This window comes from Histomonas meleagridis, assembly GCF_020186115.1.
Source record: "Histomonas meleagridis strain 2922-C6/04-10x chromosome Unknown scaffold_61, whole genome shotgun sequence".
In the NCBI taxonomy this organism is placed as follows: Eukaryota; Parabasalia; order Tritrichomonadida; family Dientamoebidae; genus Histomonas; species Histomonas meleagridis.
In genome coordinates, this window is record NW_027150931.1 from 1,148,505 (window position 1) to 1,162,997 (window position 14,493).

The 14,493-nt window shown below is 30.0% G+C and overlaps 4 protein-coding genes across 4 annotated transcripts; all 4 read left to right on the plus strand.

Moving 5' to 3' along the window:
- Nucleotides 1-3,559: 3,559 nt before the first annotated feature.
- GO595_010411 (ABC transporter family protein) lies at nucleotides 3,560-6,070 on the plus strand (the record flags this gene model as incomplete). Its single annotated transcript, XM_067913087.1, has 1 exon — nucleotides 3,560-6,070. One exon carries the CDS (start codon nucleotides 3,560-3,562, stop codon nucleotides 6,068-6,070), a length of 2,511 nt encoding a protein of 836 aa, XP_067769149.1.
- A 1,255-nt stretch (nucleotides 6,071-7,325) lies between these two features.
- Nucleotides 7,326-8,084, plus strand: GO595_010412 (uncharacterized protein; the record flags this gene model as incomplete). Its single annotated transcript, XM_067913088.1, has 1 exon — nucleotides 7,326-8,084. One exon carries the CDS (start codon nucleotides 7,326-7,328, stop codon nucleotides 8,082-8,084), a length of 759 nt encoding a protein of 252 aa, XP_067769150.1.
- A 322-nt stretch (nucleotides 8,085-8,406) lies between these two features.
- GO595_010413 (40S ribosomal protein S21) lies at nucleotides 8,407-8,661 on the plus strand (the record flags this gene model as incomplete). Its single annotated transcript, XM_067913089.1, has 1 exon — nucleotides 8,407-8,661. One exon carries the CDS (start codon nucleotides 8,407-8,409, stop codon nucleotides 8,659-8,661), a length of 255 nt encoding a protein of 84 aa, XP_067769151.1.
- A 2,652-nt stretch (nucleotides 8,662-11,313) lies between these two features.
- GO595_010414 (uncharacterized protein) lies at nucleotides 11,314-14,391 on the plus strand (the record flags this gene model as incomplete). Its single annotated transcript, XM_067913090.1, has 1 exon — nucleotides 11,314-14,391. The coding sequence occupies one exon, from the start codon at nucleotides 11,314-11,316 to the stop codon at nucleotides 14,389-14,391; it is 3,078 nt and encodes a 1,025-aa protein (XP_067769152.1).
- Nucleotides 14,392-14,493: the final 102 nt, after the last annotated feature.

Consider the following 14,493-nt stretch of genomic DNA (forward strand, 5'->3'; position numbering starts at 1 on the left):
ACTTTTCAAAACAAATTTTTTCTTTTTTTATTTGTTTCTCATCTTTAAATGGTTGAAGTATTTTATAATAAAGTTTTAAATAATTATTATTAGAATTTTGTTTTGTGTTATTATCTTCTTGAAAAGGACCAACAACTCGAATCTGATTTTGTTCTGATCGAATTATTGTCGAAAGAGAATTTAGTCGATTATCTCTTACTTGATTCATATTATTTTGAAAAGAAAAATAATTTCGAAGAAAACCTTCTGCATTTCTAATTCTTATAGTTTCATTTGAATATAATGATTCTTGTTGAGGATTATGTAAACACATATTTGGTATTGAATAACAATCACATTTATTCGAAGAATATTTAACAAACACTAAATCATGACCTTTATGACATGTTAAAGCGCATGATAAACAACAATAAAATTGTTTAATAATTCCACATGTATAACAATAAAATAATGGTTGTTCACCATTTGATGTTTTATTTGTGCATTTATAATCGGATTCTTTTGGAAATGACCATAAATCAATAACTTCTTTTTCTTTATTATTAGATGGAAATTCTTCCCAATCTAAACTTAAATGATGTGGAACAAATTTCTTTAATTGTTTGTTTTTAATTAACGGAATATATTCAGTAAATTTAAGTAAAAATTCTTGTATATCTGTTGAATAAACAAAATCAGAATCAATAACTTTTGGTAATAAATAAGAAATAATTTTCTCTTTTTCTGTTATGTTCATAAAAATTGAACATGAAAATTTAGGATTAGAAAATAAAAAATTTATTATAACATTTGAAAAATAAATATAAAATTTATCAAATTTTGAAATGTATTGAATACAATATATAAATTGATCAAATAATTTCATTTCTATTAATAAATCAAATAATTTAATTTGTTTTTCAAATAAAAACTCTTGAAATATATATGAATAAACATAATCAACATTTTTTAAGAATTCAACTACAAAATAATCCTTTTTCTTTAGTAAATAACACACACATTTTGCTGAAATATCATTATATTCATTATATAAATTTAATAGTTTCAAAAAACAACATTTTCGCATTTCGTTTTCATTTTTTATAATTTCTTTTAAATTATGCTTTAAATCATTAATAATCGATTCTTTTAATTCATCAGATTCAAATGATTTTATTATTTTTTTTGAAATTTTATGAATAAAGAAATTTAGTGCAAATAAACAAATATATTTTTTGTCAGGAATGAAATTATTTCTTTTATACATTAACAATAAAAAATATAATATACTATTAATATAATCCAATTCTGTATTCTTTTCAATTTTAAAAAAATCTTCAATATTTAAAGCAAAACTTAAATTTTCATATTTTTGGAACGAATTTGGTGCATAACCACAACTTATACAACGAAAAATTGTGTCATTATTTACAATTTTTCGAATAACATTTTCGAATTTATCATATAATAAACATAATAAATTATTTAATTCTGTTTCTTGTGGAATAAATTGAAGAGTCGAAATCTTATAAAGAATAACAGAAGTAATTAAAAGATCGTCAATATTATTCGGGAATTGTGGTAAATTTGGATCAAAATAAATCCAAAGAATTTTATGATATAAATGTTTTTCTGGTTGAAGATCATTAAATATATCATTAAATTGTAACAGTGCTATAGAAGATTCAACCTCTCCTTTTAATGAATTTAGCAATAATTCTTTTTTAGTTATAACAATATTTGTGTTTTCCTTTAAAAATATTAGCATTTTTTCCCAATCATCTGTTAATTCATTTTCTAATAAATTATTTATAAATAAATGAATAAATCTATGATTTAAATTAATAAAACATGAATAATATAAATAAATCCAAGGGTTTCGATCATATGAAATACTATTTAAAAATTTTTGTTCTGAAATCAATTCAACAGAATTATTAAAACATAAACAACAAAAGAAATCAATTTTATTATCTGGAATTTGATCTATAATAAATGGAATTGGTTTACTTTTAATAAAGAATAATATTTTAATATAATCTTTGATTTTTAAATCAACTGTATTATCAAACATTAATTTTGTATATAAATCATTATTTACATTTGTATGTTTAGGAAATAAAGCTGTATATATAACATAAACAACAAAAAATTGAAAATAATTTGTTGGGAAATCAACGTTTTGTAATATTTCTTGAAGTTCATCAGAAGATTTAAAGTTAATAATTTTGTTTTCTTTTTTAGAAAGAGAACTTGTTATCCCACATTCATGAATTAAGTTATTTAATAAGAAATAATCCTCATCGAAATTTAAATCAAGTGCTGCAATATATAATGAATATGAAATGATTTCTTGTATTGAAATTAACTTAAAACTAAAACGTTTTTGTAATATTTTAGCAAAAAGAATATATGAATCAATATTTCTAAATTCTATTTGTGGTATATATGTATTTGTATCATCTTTTTTAACTGATACTTTCATAAATCTACGTAAGGCATTAATTGCGTCAAAAGAATTATAATCATATTCAATGGATTTTTTTGTAAGAAACAATGCCTCATGGGATATAACACATATTTTGTCTATAAAATCAATAGGAGTTTCTGAAATTCCTTTTAAATCTGACATCAATGAATCAATTTTAAAAACCCAAATATTAAATATCTCCAGAAAATTTCTTTTAGTAATTCTTGTTTCATCTAGTAATAACATGTCGAAACGCGTTTCATTCATTTTTTTCCCAGATTCTCCCATAAATTTTTTATCGTAAAGTATTGAATACCTAAATTTGGGATAAAATATCTAAAAAAAGAAAAACCATAAATATGAAAATTAATTTAAGTATAAATCTATATGTTGATTCCTTAATTTGAACTTCAATTTACAGTCATAATGTATTAAAGACATTTTCTATTGACTTAATAATTTTAATTAAAATCAAATTTGGAATAATTTTTGGATTCACTATGTTAAAAACATAGCACACATAACTAAAAATACCAAACTAGGGATTAAAATTGTGATCACAATATATAATTCATTGTTTAAAAAGTATGATTTAAACACAAAATATTCAGACTTATCAGACTTGAAGAATCTTTTCTCAAGGAAAAATTTACGAAAATTTCCATTCTTCTCGATGAATATTTTTTCATGTAGCATTCCAACAAAAATCATTCAAAAATGATGGTTTCAAAACGACAGAGCAAATATTTTGTCAAGAACAGTTTACCCGCCACTTTTTGATGTTTTGATTTCTTTATTTTTACAACAAACACAATTTTTCATTTAATTTTGTGAAAGGATCCAGTTTATATACGGTTATTTTCATAAAGCGTTCTTGTTAAAAACATTGCATCGAAGTCTGGCTTGGCATTCAAAATGTCATTAGTCACTTTCGAAAGGAGGTTAAGTTATGAAAAAGCTTTTTCCCAATATTCAATTACTTCGGTCGCAGTCAGTTGAGTTTTTTCACAAAATACAACGACCAGCTTCTTTTCAATTAGCCAATTTAAGGGCGTTCTTTATCGCCGCCTTATTTTAATAAAGAGGTCTCTTCGTTCCGTCATTATTTCAATGGTTGGAACATTAATCTTTTGTTTCCTTGCAATTATTATCCAAATTTTAATGAGAGAATTCATGGTTCAAAAGAGAAGACCATACAATTTCCAACGTTACAACGAAGAAAAAAACACTATATTTCTTGTTAAAGAAGATGGTTTTAGTGATGAAGAATTTAATGCAACAGCAACAGCAATTATCGAAAATTATAAGAATGACAAAAGCTCAGATCCAAATGTTTTATATTATACGAACGCAACTGTTCTTCATCAACAATTAATTGACAATTTTACAACTCGTACACTTGTTCATGCCACTGCAGGGTTTGAATTTACTCCAGTAACGTCAGCCAATCGTGTTCCCAACTATACCATCATATATAATTCAACATCCACATCCACTGAATTATTATATAGTTATCATAATCTTTTCCGTGCCTTTTGGCGCAAGAGCTTTCCAGGTGCTAATGCCGACATTACATTTACCACCATTCGTTTACTTCAAAAACTTGGAGATATGATCTTTAGTCAACTTGGTCCAATGCTTATTGCATGTGGACTTATTTCCATTGTACCATTATTCATTACACAGCCCATTACTGACATCACTGGTGAAGTTCGTGAATATATGGTTTCATGTACATTACGTATTGCGCCATATTGGGCCTCATGTTTTGTCATTGACTTTAGCATCTGGTTAATAGTCATTACATTTGTATGGGCCATTTTTTGTGCATTCCAAATCCAATCATGTTTAGATAACATGTTTAGTTATTGGTATACGATGGCGATATTAGGCCCATCATTTATCTTATTTAATTATTGTTTATCATTTTGTTTCGGATCGCCTGAATCAGCAGCGCGACAAGCGTTTTTGATATTAATTATTATCTTGATCATCCCTATGGTTGTTCAACTAATTCGATCTGCAGTTAATCCTCCATGGTTAGATTGGATTTATGCACTCTTTCCACATATTGGATTCCAACAAAACTTATCATATATCTTAGCATTTATGGGCGAGATGAAACAGCCATTAAGTTATTTCTTTAAGTATGAACATACTCAACCATATTTAGTCATGAATTTCATCGATATTATTATCTATGGAATCATATTAATATTAATCGAAACATTTAGAGATTCAATGTCACGAAGAAAAGCAAAACGAAGTTTCGGAGGATATTCACAAATATTTGCTGAAGAAAAAGCAAAACATCCAGTTACAGATGAAGCTAAAGAAATGGAAGAAGAAGTACATAACAATAGAGATTATGCTATCCGTATTGAGAACGTGTCACGATTATTCTTAAATACTGCAGGTAAACCAATTCCAGCAGTCAATTGTGTATCATTAGGTGTTAAAGAAGGTTCATTATTTGGATTCTTAGGTGCTAATGGCGCAGGTAAAACAACATTAATTAAAATGATCACAGGAATATTACCACCATCAGATGGTACTATTGAAATCTTTGGGACAAAAATCGAAGACTTAAAAGAACATACAGTATTAAGTATTTGTCCACAATTTAATACACATTTATGTGATGAATTAACACCTAATGAACATTTCATATTATATTCATATATCTTCCAATTAGATCAAAAAGAAACGTTACAACAAACAGAGAAATTATTAACAGTATTAGAATTAGAAGAATTAAAAGATAAACCAATACGTGAATTATCTGGTGGTGATGTACGTAAATTAGCAATAGCTTTATCATTCTTAGGGCCAGCAAATATTATATTATTAGATGAGCCAACAGCTTCTTTAGATCCAGTTGCTCGACATCATGTACATGAAATGATATTAGAGAATAAGAACAACAAAACGTTTATGTTATGTACACATTTATTAAGTGAAGCTGAAACTTTATGTGATAATATATCAATCATGATAAAAGGTTGTGTATATACTGTTGGTTCACCAGAATATTTAACACATAAATTCGGTACCGAATATAAAATCGATATAATGTTGGATAAAGATGAAGATAGTAACGAAAAAGTAGACAAGTTCTTTAAGGAGAAATTACCAACGGCGGAATTATCTATCGAAAGACCTTCCGCAAGAATTTATTCAATTTCAGCATCTGATATTACTTTGCCAAAGCTCTTTAAAGTGATGCAAGAAGGCGCTGATAGGAAATGCGGATATAGTTATTACACATGTTCATCTTCTTCACTCGAAAGAGTTTTCATGGAAATCGTTCACATGTCAGAAAACGAAGACATGAAGATGAACATTAAATCCGACAAGCCAAAGGCTCAAGAAGTGACCAAAGTTTCTTCTGAAGATGATAATGAAGAAAACGAAAATGAAGAAGAAGAAGAAAAGCAAAATAAAGTCGAAAAGAAAAAGCAAAAGGACACAAAACCGAAGAAAGCCAAAAAAGCTAAAAAACCGAAGAAAGCCAAAAAGCCAAAAGTTGCAAAGAAAATAGAGTCAGAGTCAACAGAAGAAAGTAATGAATCAACAACATCATCAGAACAATCAGAAGACACAATAAGTGAAAGCTCTTGAGTAATAAAGTTTTGTCTTTCAAAACAAATGGCCGCACGATAGAAATTTGAATATTAAAACCGATTTTACCCATTGAAAAAATATATTCGTTCATTGAATATTGAATTGTGTGTACAAATATTTTTATGAATGTCAGAAAATTTGGTGGTAAACACGATTTGACTGGTTTACTTTGGATGAGACGTTGAGAAAACCCACAATTATCAAACCGCCCGGTAACGGTCATAATTGTCTTGAAGAGGTACTTGTAGCACCATTTTGGATGATTGGAGAACAGCAAATATCAGGACCATTGGTTAAGATCGTGTTCTCTGGTAGGAAATGTGGTTATCAACAATTTAAAGAATTACTCACACACCAATATTTGCACCCTGGAACTTTGATAGATAATATTGAATCTATCGTAAAGCCTGAGGAAAGTTTGGTGGCTGAACAGATTAAATCAATTTTATTATTGGAACCGAACATTAACATTTTGAACAAAACAAACAGATCATTATTATGGAAAAAACTTTACGATAATCAATCTTTTTATGATATGGAAAATATTTTTAATACAAAAAATATTAGACATCTTTGCTCATTTACTTTTTCAATTAATGATGACAATATAAAATCCCTTTCGGATGATAAACTACAACTCCTTCTTAACCTCCTCAAGATTTGTGATTCGTCGCCAACTCCATTTCGTTTTCTTGATGTAATCTCATATTATTTAGCAAAACCAGTAACTCAAATTGAAAATAAGTTCATTAAACTATGCTGCCCTGTCGTCAAAAAAGGGTTTCTTGGATTCAAGAAAGCATATCTATGTGCTCTTCTTACTGTTCATGGACAATTCATATTATATTCACATCGATTAAACTCAAATGTTTTTGTGATTGAATACGCAGCTTGTACTTCTGGCGGTAATTCAGGTAAACAAGTTACTATATCATCTCTTCTTGATCCAAACATCAGTGTCGATTTTTCTGTTCAAAATAATTCAATAGCAAAACTATGGAGCTCATGTTTCACAATGAATGATGGCTTAATACGTTCAATACAACTCATGGGAACTGAGTGTTATCATCCCATTTTTTATTCAGAGCTTTCACTTGAAATCACTTCACATGAGCTTTTTATCGTTCGTTCAATTCTTGATGTGAAAATCTTAAGCATTCAAAATTCACTACAGGTATTGGATGCACTTTTTGTTATTTTTGCATCACAAAAATGCGTTGACCGTTTATTGCATTACTTATGTTACTCAGAAATGAAATTTCTTTCTAATGAGAATGAGATCCTCCGTTGTAACTCATATCTATCACAACTTCTGAAGGTCTTTCAAGAAAGGTTTTACGGAGGTTATTCAGATGTTTTTGTTAAGCCATTACTTGAGCTTATTCGTAATGAATCACCACTTCATATAAAAGACCCAGAAAAGTTCGATGCCCAGAAGGTACGAGAACTGATTCATGTGTTTGTTCGTTGTGTGGTGTATTCAAGATCAACAATTCCACCACAACTTTGTCATATTGCTTATTATCTTAAATCTTCTGTTATATCTTCCTTCAATACTAAAGGTTCTGTTGTTCACTCCCTTGCAGCTCTTTATGGACTAAGATTTATTGTTCCATTGCTTATTTCTTCCGAGTGTGATGAAGCACTTAAAGAAAATTTGCTTCATTTTGTTCAGATAATCCAAATGCTTCTGGGTCTTAATGAAATTAACTTATCGAAAAATAATCATTTGGAATCCCTTGAGGAGATAATAGAAGAATCAGTACCAGTCATCTCCGACTTCTTGTTGTCATTGGCTGATATTGATCCAGGAGTTGTAAAATACCCAAAGTTTAGTGATGAAGAAGTTGACAAAGCGGTTAAGACCGTTATTTCAGCGGTTTTGCCAAAATTTGACGCATTTCATCAAAAGTATATGGAATTATATCAAAACGAAAAAGAAAAAAGATTCATCAACTCTTGGGTTATAGAACATAATTTGCTTAATTTTTTCAAGCAAAATCCGGATTAAATTTTGTGTAAAAATTATGATATTTTTAATTTTTTTTCCGTGGATAAACGATAGAAATTTCAGAGTGACGATAGTTTTTTTCTGTGGAAAACAGTTTTTTGAACATTTAATTTGTCTATCGTTTGTCTACGGATTTTTTGCGCAGTAGAACTTACTTATTATATTTCGTTGTATACCCACCACAAATATTTTTATGGAAAAGCTTTCTGGTTTGATTGGTATATATGTTTTCCCTCATAATTCGTAAAATGATAAGCTTATCAGGAAAAGTGACAACTTTTCTTGCTGGAAGTTTTGACGGTTTTGGCCTTCCTTTTTGGTAATGCAAAACGAAAAAGGTGAAGTTGTCGATAGGCTTATTCCTCGCAAGTGTGACGCCACACACCGCCTTATCCCACCTCACGATCATGCATCCGTTCAATTCAGAATTGCTAAGCTCAATGAAGAAGGTCTTCCAACAGGTGAATTCGAAACAGTTGTTTTCTCAGGATATCTTCGTAACCTTGGAGAAGCTGACAATGCTCTCAACCGAATTGCCACTGAGAAAGGTCTTTTACAAAACGTTTATCGTGCATAAATTAATTTAAATTACATATCATTTTTTTTTATATGTTTTTCATTTTTTTATCCTTAAGGAGTTGTTGCTTCTTTTGCTTTTGATATTAATCTTTTATAGAACAATTTTTTTTAATTTGTGTTTTTTTGTATTTCATGTAACATTTCATTCAACCCAAAGAAAATGAAATCATCAACTTCAGCAAAAATATTTCAAAACTTCAACGATATAAAATTTCCTTTTCTAGGGGGATACTTTCCTGCTCTTGCTTCTTTTCGATATTCGGGCGAGCTCAAAATATTATTTACAAAAAAGCAAGGAGGTGAATGTCACGTACAAATTATTGGGCCATTTCTCTTTGCAACACAACAGACATCTGAAGAAACCACATTTATATTTTTACCAGATTATTATATCAGAAGTCATCCTAATACAAATTGTATTGAATTAATTCCTAAAAATCCGACTCTCTTTGAGAAATTCTATTTCTGGCCTAAAGAGAAAGAATTAATTCAGGAATGGGTGGCCAATATGAAAAAAGCAATATCTACCATTTACACATTACCAGCCAGTCTTCCTGATCTACAGTTTGAAAGTTTTTTAGTTGATACACATAATAGCACTATGCAAAACATTTATTACATTATTGGAAATACATCCAATTGTGTTATTCTTGAATCACCTGTTACCCAAATTCGTATTCCTTATAGCTTTGATTTTCATATTAGCTCAAGTTGTGAAGTTGATATTATTCCACCAGATAAGCGTGTATTTACAATAACTCTTTATGAAAATTTATCTCAACCACATTATGTTTTTTTTAACAAAGGGATTGATATATTTTTATGTGCATATTTAGCAACTGCTACACCACTTTTAAAAATTCGACGTATGACAATTACAAAACCTAACAACGTTTCTTGTTTTGCAAGCCCTTTTCCAATCTTAACACATCGAATGATTTGGAATTTGCCACTTCCCTTCTTCAATGAGCCGAGCACGTTAACGTCAAATATAACCATTGAAATAACCGACAAAATTGAATTCGATTCATCGGCGTGTAAAGTGCCGAGCACAGCGTCTGACAACTTATTTATCCTTAATTTTAATGATCACCAAATTAAAAAGAGAACAATATTAATACCTTCTGCACATCCTCATCATCGACAATTTTACCAACATTTACAACATACTAAATCAATTGTATCAAATAATAAGTTTGAACAAAATGATACAAACTTCGAACTTGAAATAGAGAAACTACGTAATGAATCTAAAGCTGGAAGCTTTGAGTTAAAACTTGAAGATGATAAAACGATTTTTAATTTTGCTGAAAATACTGATAAAGATTATTTCAATACTTCTGGTCAAATGTTATTAAATGAATATTTTATGCCACCAAATCCAAGTAATATCTATTCTAAACAAGAAAAAGTCCTTGGATTAAATCTCAATACAGATCGAAAAATATTATCTAATGAACGAATTTTAGATGAATTAACGAAAACAATTAATAATTTGCCGTCAATAGTTCATTGTGATAGCAAAGAATTTAATACAATTTGTTCATTAATTTCATCTTCATTAATTATCGCTACAGATCAAATCCAAATCATTCAACAGCTTACAAAACTTTGTAATAATGATTCCAAGTTAACGTCATGTATACCAGTTGGCAAATCAAATTTGTCAGAATCGATTTTTACGTTTGTTTCACGACTTATAATATCGCATAGAATCACGCGCTTTTTTGAGTTATTTTTAAAGTCACCAGAATGGCGACGAAATGTCTATTCGAAATCATCTTCTGTATACATTGTAAATTTTTTCACGAGTTTAAGTTTTCTCTTACCTAAGTTAAATGACATTACATTTTTTGGTAATTTTAATCCGAATAATTGTGAGCTAATATATGATATCTTTGCTGAAAGAATAGACTTAGCCATTAAGGATGACATCATGAACATTTTAAGGATATTTAGATACAACAAAATAAATAATGAGTTAAATGATTTGATATTCCATTTGTTATATGATTTAACATGTTTCTTTAAAAATGGTTTTAATCAAACGACTAATAATGTGTCTTTAGATTGTTGGAATTTCTTTATATTAGCCACAAAGCTAAAACTAAATATTCCTGAGTTTAATGTGTTTAAATATATTGTTGAGAAAGTGAATAAACAAAAAAATAAAATTGTCCAATTATTAGTACCTCAATGTTTATTAATGGGAATGAAAACTGGTTCAATTCCGATGTGGATTTTAATCTTAGCGAAAGCTGCAATGGAATATAAGACTCATAGTAAAGATGCGTTAATTTATTATAGAGACCCTGTAATGATTGTAGCCGAATCGTTAAAATTATTAGAATCATTTAAGATAGAAACAGACCCTGATTATTTGATCCAATGCCTTCATATATTTTAAAGAAATAAAATAATTACTTCATTTTATTTTCAATAAAAATTGACTTTTAACGGCTTTTATGTGTTTTTGATGTGTCACTTGGCTCGGCTTACAAAAAGTCCGTTGCGTACGTTAAACAACAGAAATTTCTATGGTGTTTCTAGCTTTTTGATACCTTAATTGAGCTTTTTCAATGACTTCATAAATTTAAATGATGTTATATTTTGGCAGAAAGACAATCGTAATTGAAAAAGCCAAATCGAAATGGAAGAGGAACTCGAAAAGGGTTTCTCAATTATATCCGAATGTTATTATTATCTTCACGAAGGCACTGATAATGAAAGAATTCGATGTGCTACAGAAAAATTAAATGAAATTTACTCAAACCCTTTATCAATTTACATATTAATTCGATATTATAAGGCTTCCGCAAATAACCCTTCGTTAAGGCAATCAGCAATAATAGGTTTGTCGAAAGCTATCCCACTTGTTTGGAACATGATTTCAATAGAAATTAGAACTCAACTCTTTCATGAACTCCTTAATTTACTCGTCAAAGAAAGCGTATGGATAAATAGAAGAAATTTGGTTGATGTAATTCAAATTGCAATGGTTGATACATTTGATGAAATCTTAATTTCTTTTCTTCAACAAGCTATTCAAATTGGGGCCGATGCGTATTTAGAAATATCTCTTATTTTATCCACACTTATTGATCCAAGTAGATCTCAAAAAGATTATTCACCATTTATTCCATTATTTACAGAAATGTTACAAAAAGGAATTAACTCTGATCAACCAGAAGTACGTTTAGCCGCATTTTATTTCATGGTTCATACAAATCTATTTCCAAAACATATTTTTTTTGCGCCTCCATCAGTAGCCTGGGATCGTTATATTGAGATCCTTGACAAGTATGTTTTAAATCCACCCGAACTTCATCGTCTTATAGATCTTTTTACGTATGCAATAAATGAGAAGATCTATGAAGGTGATCCTAGTTTATTACTCATCAAATGTATGAGTTATTTTTCTATTGAGCCATCATTATCATATCAAGTATTAAATCTTATTCAGTCATTAATACAATGTATATGTTTTTCATTTACGGACTTTATAATTAATAGTGAATATTTTATCCCTGTCATCCAAATGCATATGGTGTTTTCATTTCGTTTATTCGAGCCAGATGATTCATTGTTTTTGACAAACGCAAATTTCTTCGAGCCGACGATACAAAAAATTTGTAACTCGCCGCAAACGGTCGCCCAAATTTGGGAACTCTGTTCGAACAACTGCCAAAGCAACGAAGGGAAGTTTTTCTTTGTTCGGGCTATTGCTGCGACATTTTGCAATGCTGCTGACTTCTATGTTCAAAAGCTAGGCGAAATAACCGAGTTATTAAAACTTGGGATAATGTCAAATTCAAATTTATTAAGAGATGCTTCTGCTCGTACTGCCGATGAATTCGTTAACTTTTTCACGTTCGAAAGTGACGAGTTATCATTGTTATTAGTTCCAATAGTAATTAGCGCATGTCAAACTCATGTATCTGCAGATTTACTAACAGTATTATCAAGACTTTTATACAAAACTAAGAAAACTGATGAGTTTTTCGATGCCACGTATCCATTTCTAATCAATTGTTTGGTGAATGGACCACCTGATATTCAAACCGCATCATTACCATGTATAGCATCTTTAGCGCGATGGTCAACCATTAAGATATCGATTTATTTCGATCATTTATTACAACATTTACGGGAGATATTAAATTCGACATCTGACTCATTAGAACATCTGAAGTCTGCAGCCGTCGATTGCATCTCAAACGTTGCCGAAGTCATTGGCAATTCATTTAAACCTTATATTGAAGAGTTCTGCCGATTTTTCCATCGAAATTTGTCGAGCAAAGATGTCGGTTTATCTGTTTCATGTTTACAAGCATTAATTGTTATCTCGAATTATTACTCTGAGTACATTCCAATTGCCATTTTACCTATCTTAGAATTTCTTGTTCAACAATCATCAATTGATCATACTGAAGAATACTTAAGTAACTTGAATAACCAACAAATCGAAACTGAGCCGACCATGGTCTTTAATATTTCCGCCTTATCATTACAATTGTTAAGTATTTTAGTTGCGAATAGATATGATATGTTTCCACAATTAGGTAAAACTATCATTGACTGTTGTAACTTACATCGTAACTCATACTCTAATGATTGTCGATGTTCATGTGCTATAGCCATAAGTAATTTAGCATATGCACTTTCCAAATTTGATGAAAATGTTAGTCATATCAATCACGAGAAGCAAAGTGACATGGTGTCAAAGTTTTCGTACATTCTTCTAAGTATGTTATCTATCAACAATGACATGGAAGTGAATTATGAAGCTTTTAACGCTGCGTATTCAATCATTTGGTGGTTAGCGTACGATGTCCTTGAAAATTCAATGAATTTGTATATGGAGTGTGTCAAAACGTTTTTATTGAGTGAAAAAGTTCGCGCGTATCGTCCGTCAGATCATCGTCGTGACATTTTTGATGCGATTTTAAACTTTTTGAATTCGATCTGTGAATCCGCTAATAATCAATCACCGCAAATCTTAAGCATCTTAATCGAGCCATTTATGTTATATATTAACCAACCGATCTTACGTTTTCGATCATATGCCATGCGATTTTTTGGATCATTAGTTTCTAATGCACCTGAAACCACAGATCTTCAATTACAAATCAACACAATCGAGTTTGCAGTCGCCATGTGTCAGAATGATTTGGATTATTCCTCTTTTTATACCATCCGAAAGATCGCTTTAAAGAATCCGAAACTATTACGTAATTATTCGAGCCAATTATACGTCATCTTGTTAGAGAAGATGAAGATGCCCTTCATAAAGACAGAGCGGATGTTAATGATGAGGGACAACTGTGTGTCAGCATTCATCGCAATGATTAATGAGAACTTGTTCGAGAACATTAACATCGACGAGTTTTTACCAGTCGCATTAATGAACTTGCCACTGACAATCGATTACGAGTTGAACAATTGCAACGACTCAAACCCAATAACGAAGTTCTTGACGCAAATGTACAATGCAGCGCAAAGTAATTACTCCGAACAGTTCCTGCGCGTGCTGGTGGTGCTATTCGCGAACCCGTTCTCGGTGATAATGAACGACATGCACATAAAGATGGAAGACTACGCAGCAATGAGGGAAATGATGTTGGACATAATGAGCAGGCTCCAGAACGCAAAGGAACTGTGCGCTGAATTCGTGGAAAATGATCAGAGCAAATTGCAGTTCTTGCAGGAGGCAATTTGCCAGAGATAGAATGTTTGATATAAAAAATCGATAAAAAATTTGAAATTGTTGTGAAATTACTTAATGTGAATATATGAAATTACTTAATGTGAATATGTGAAATTACTTAAT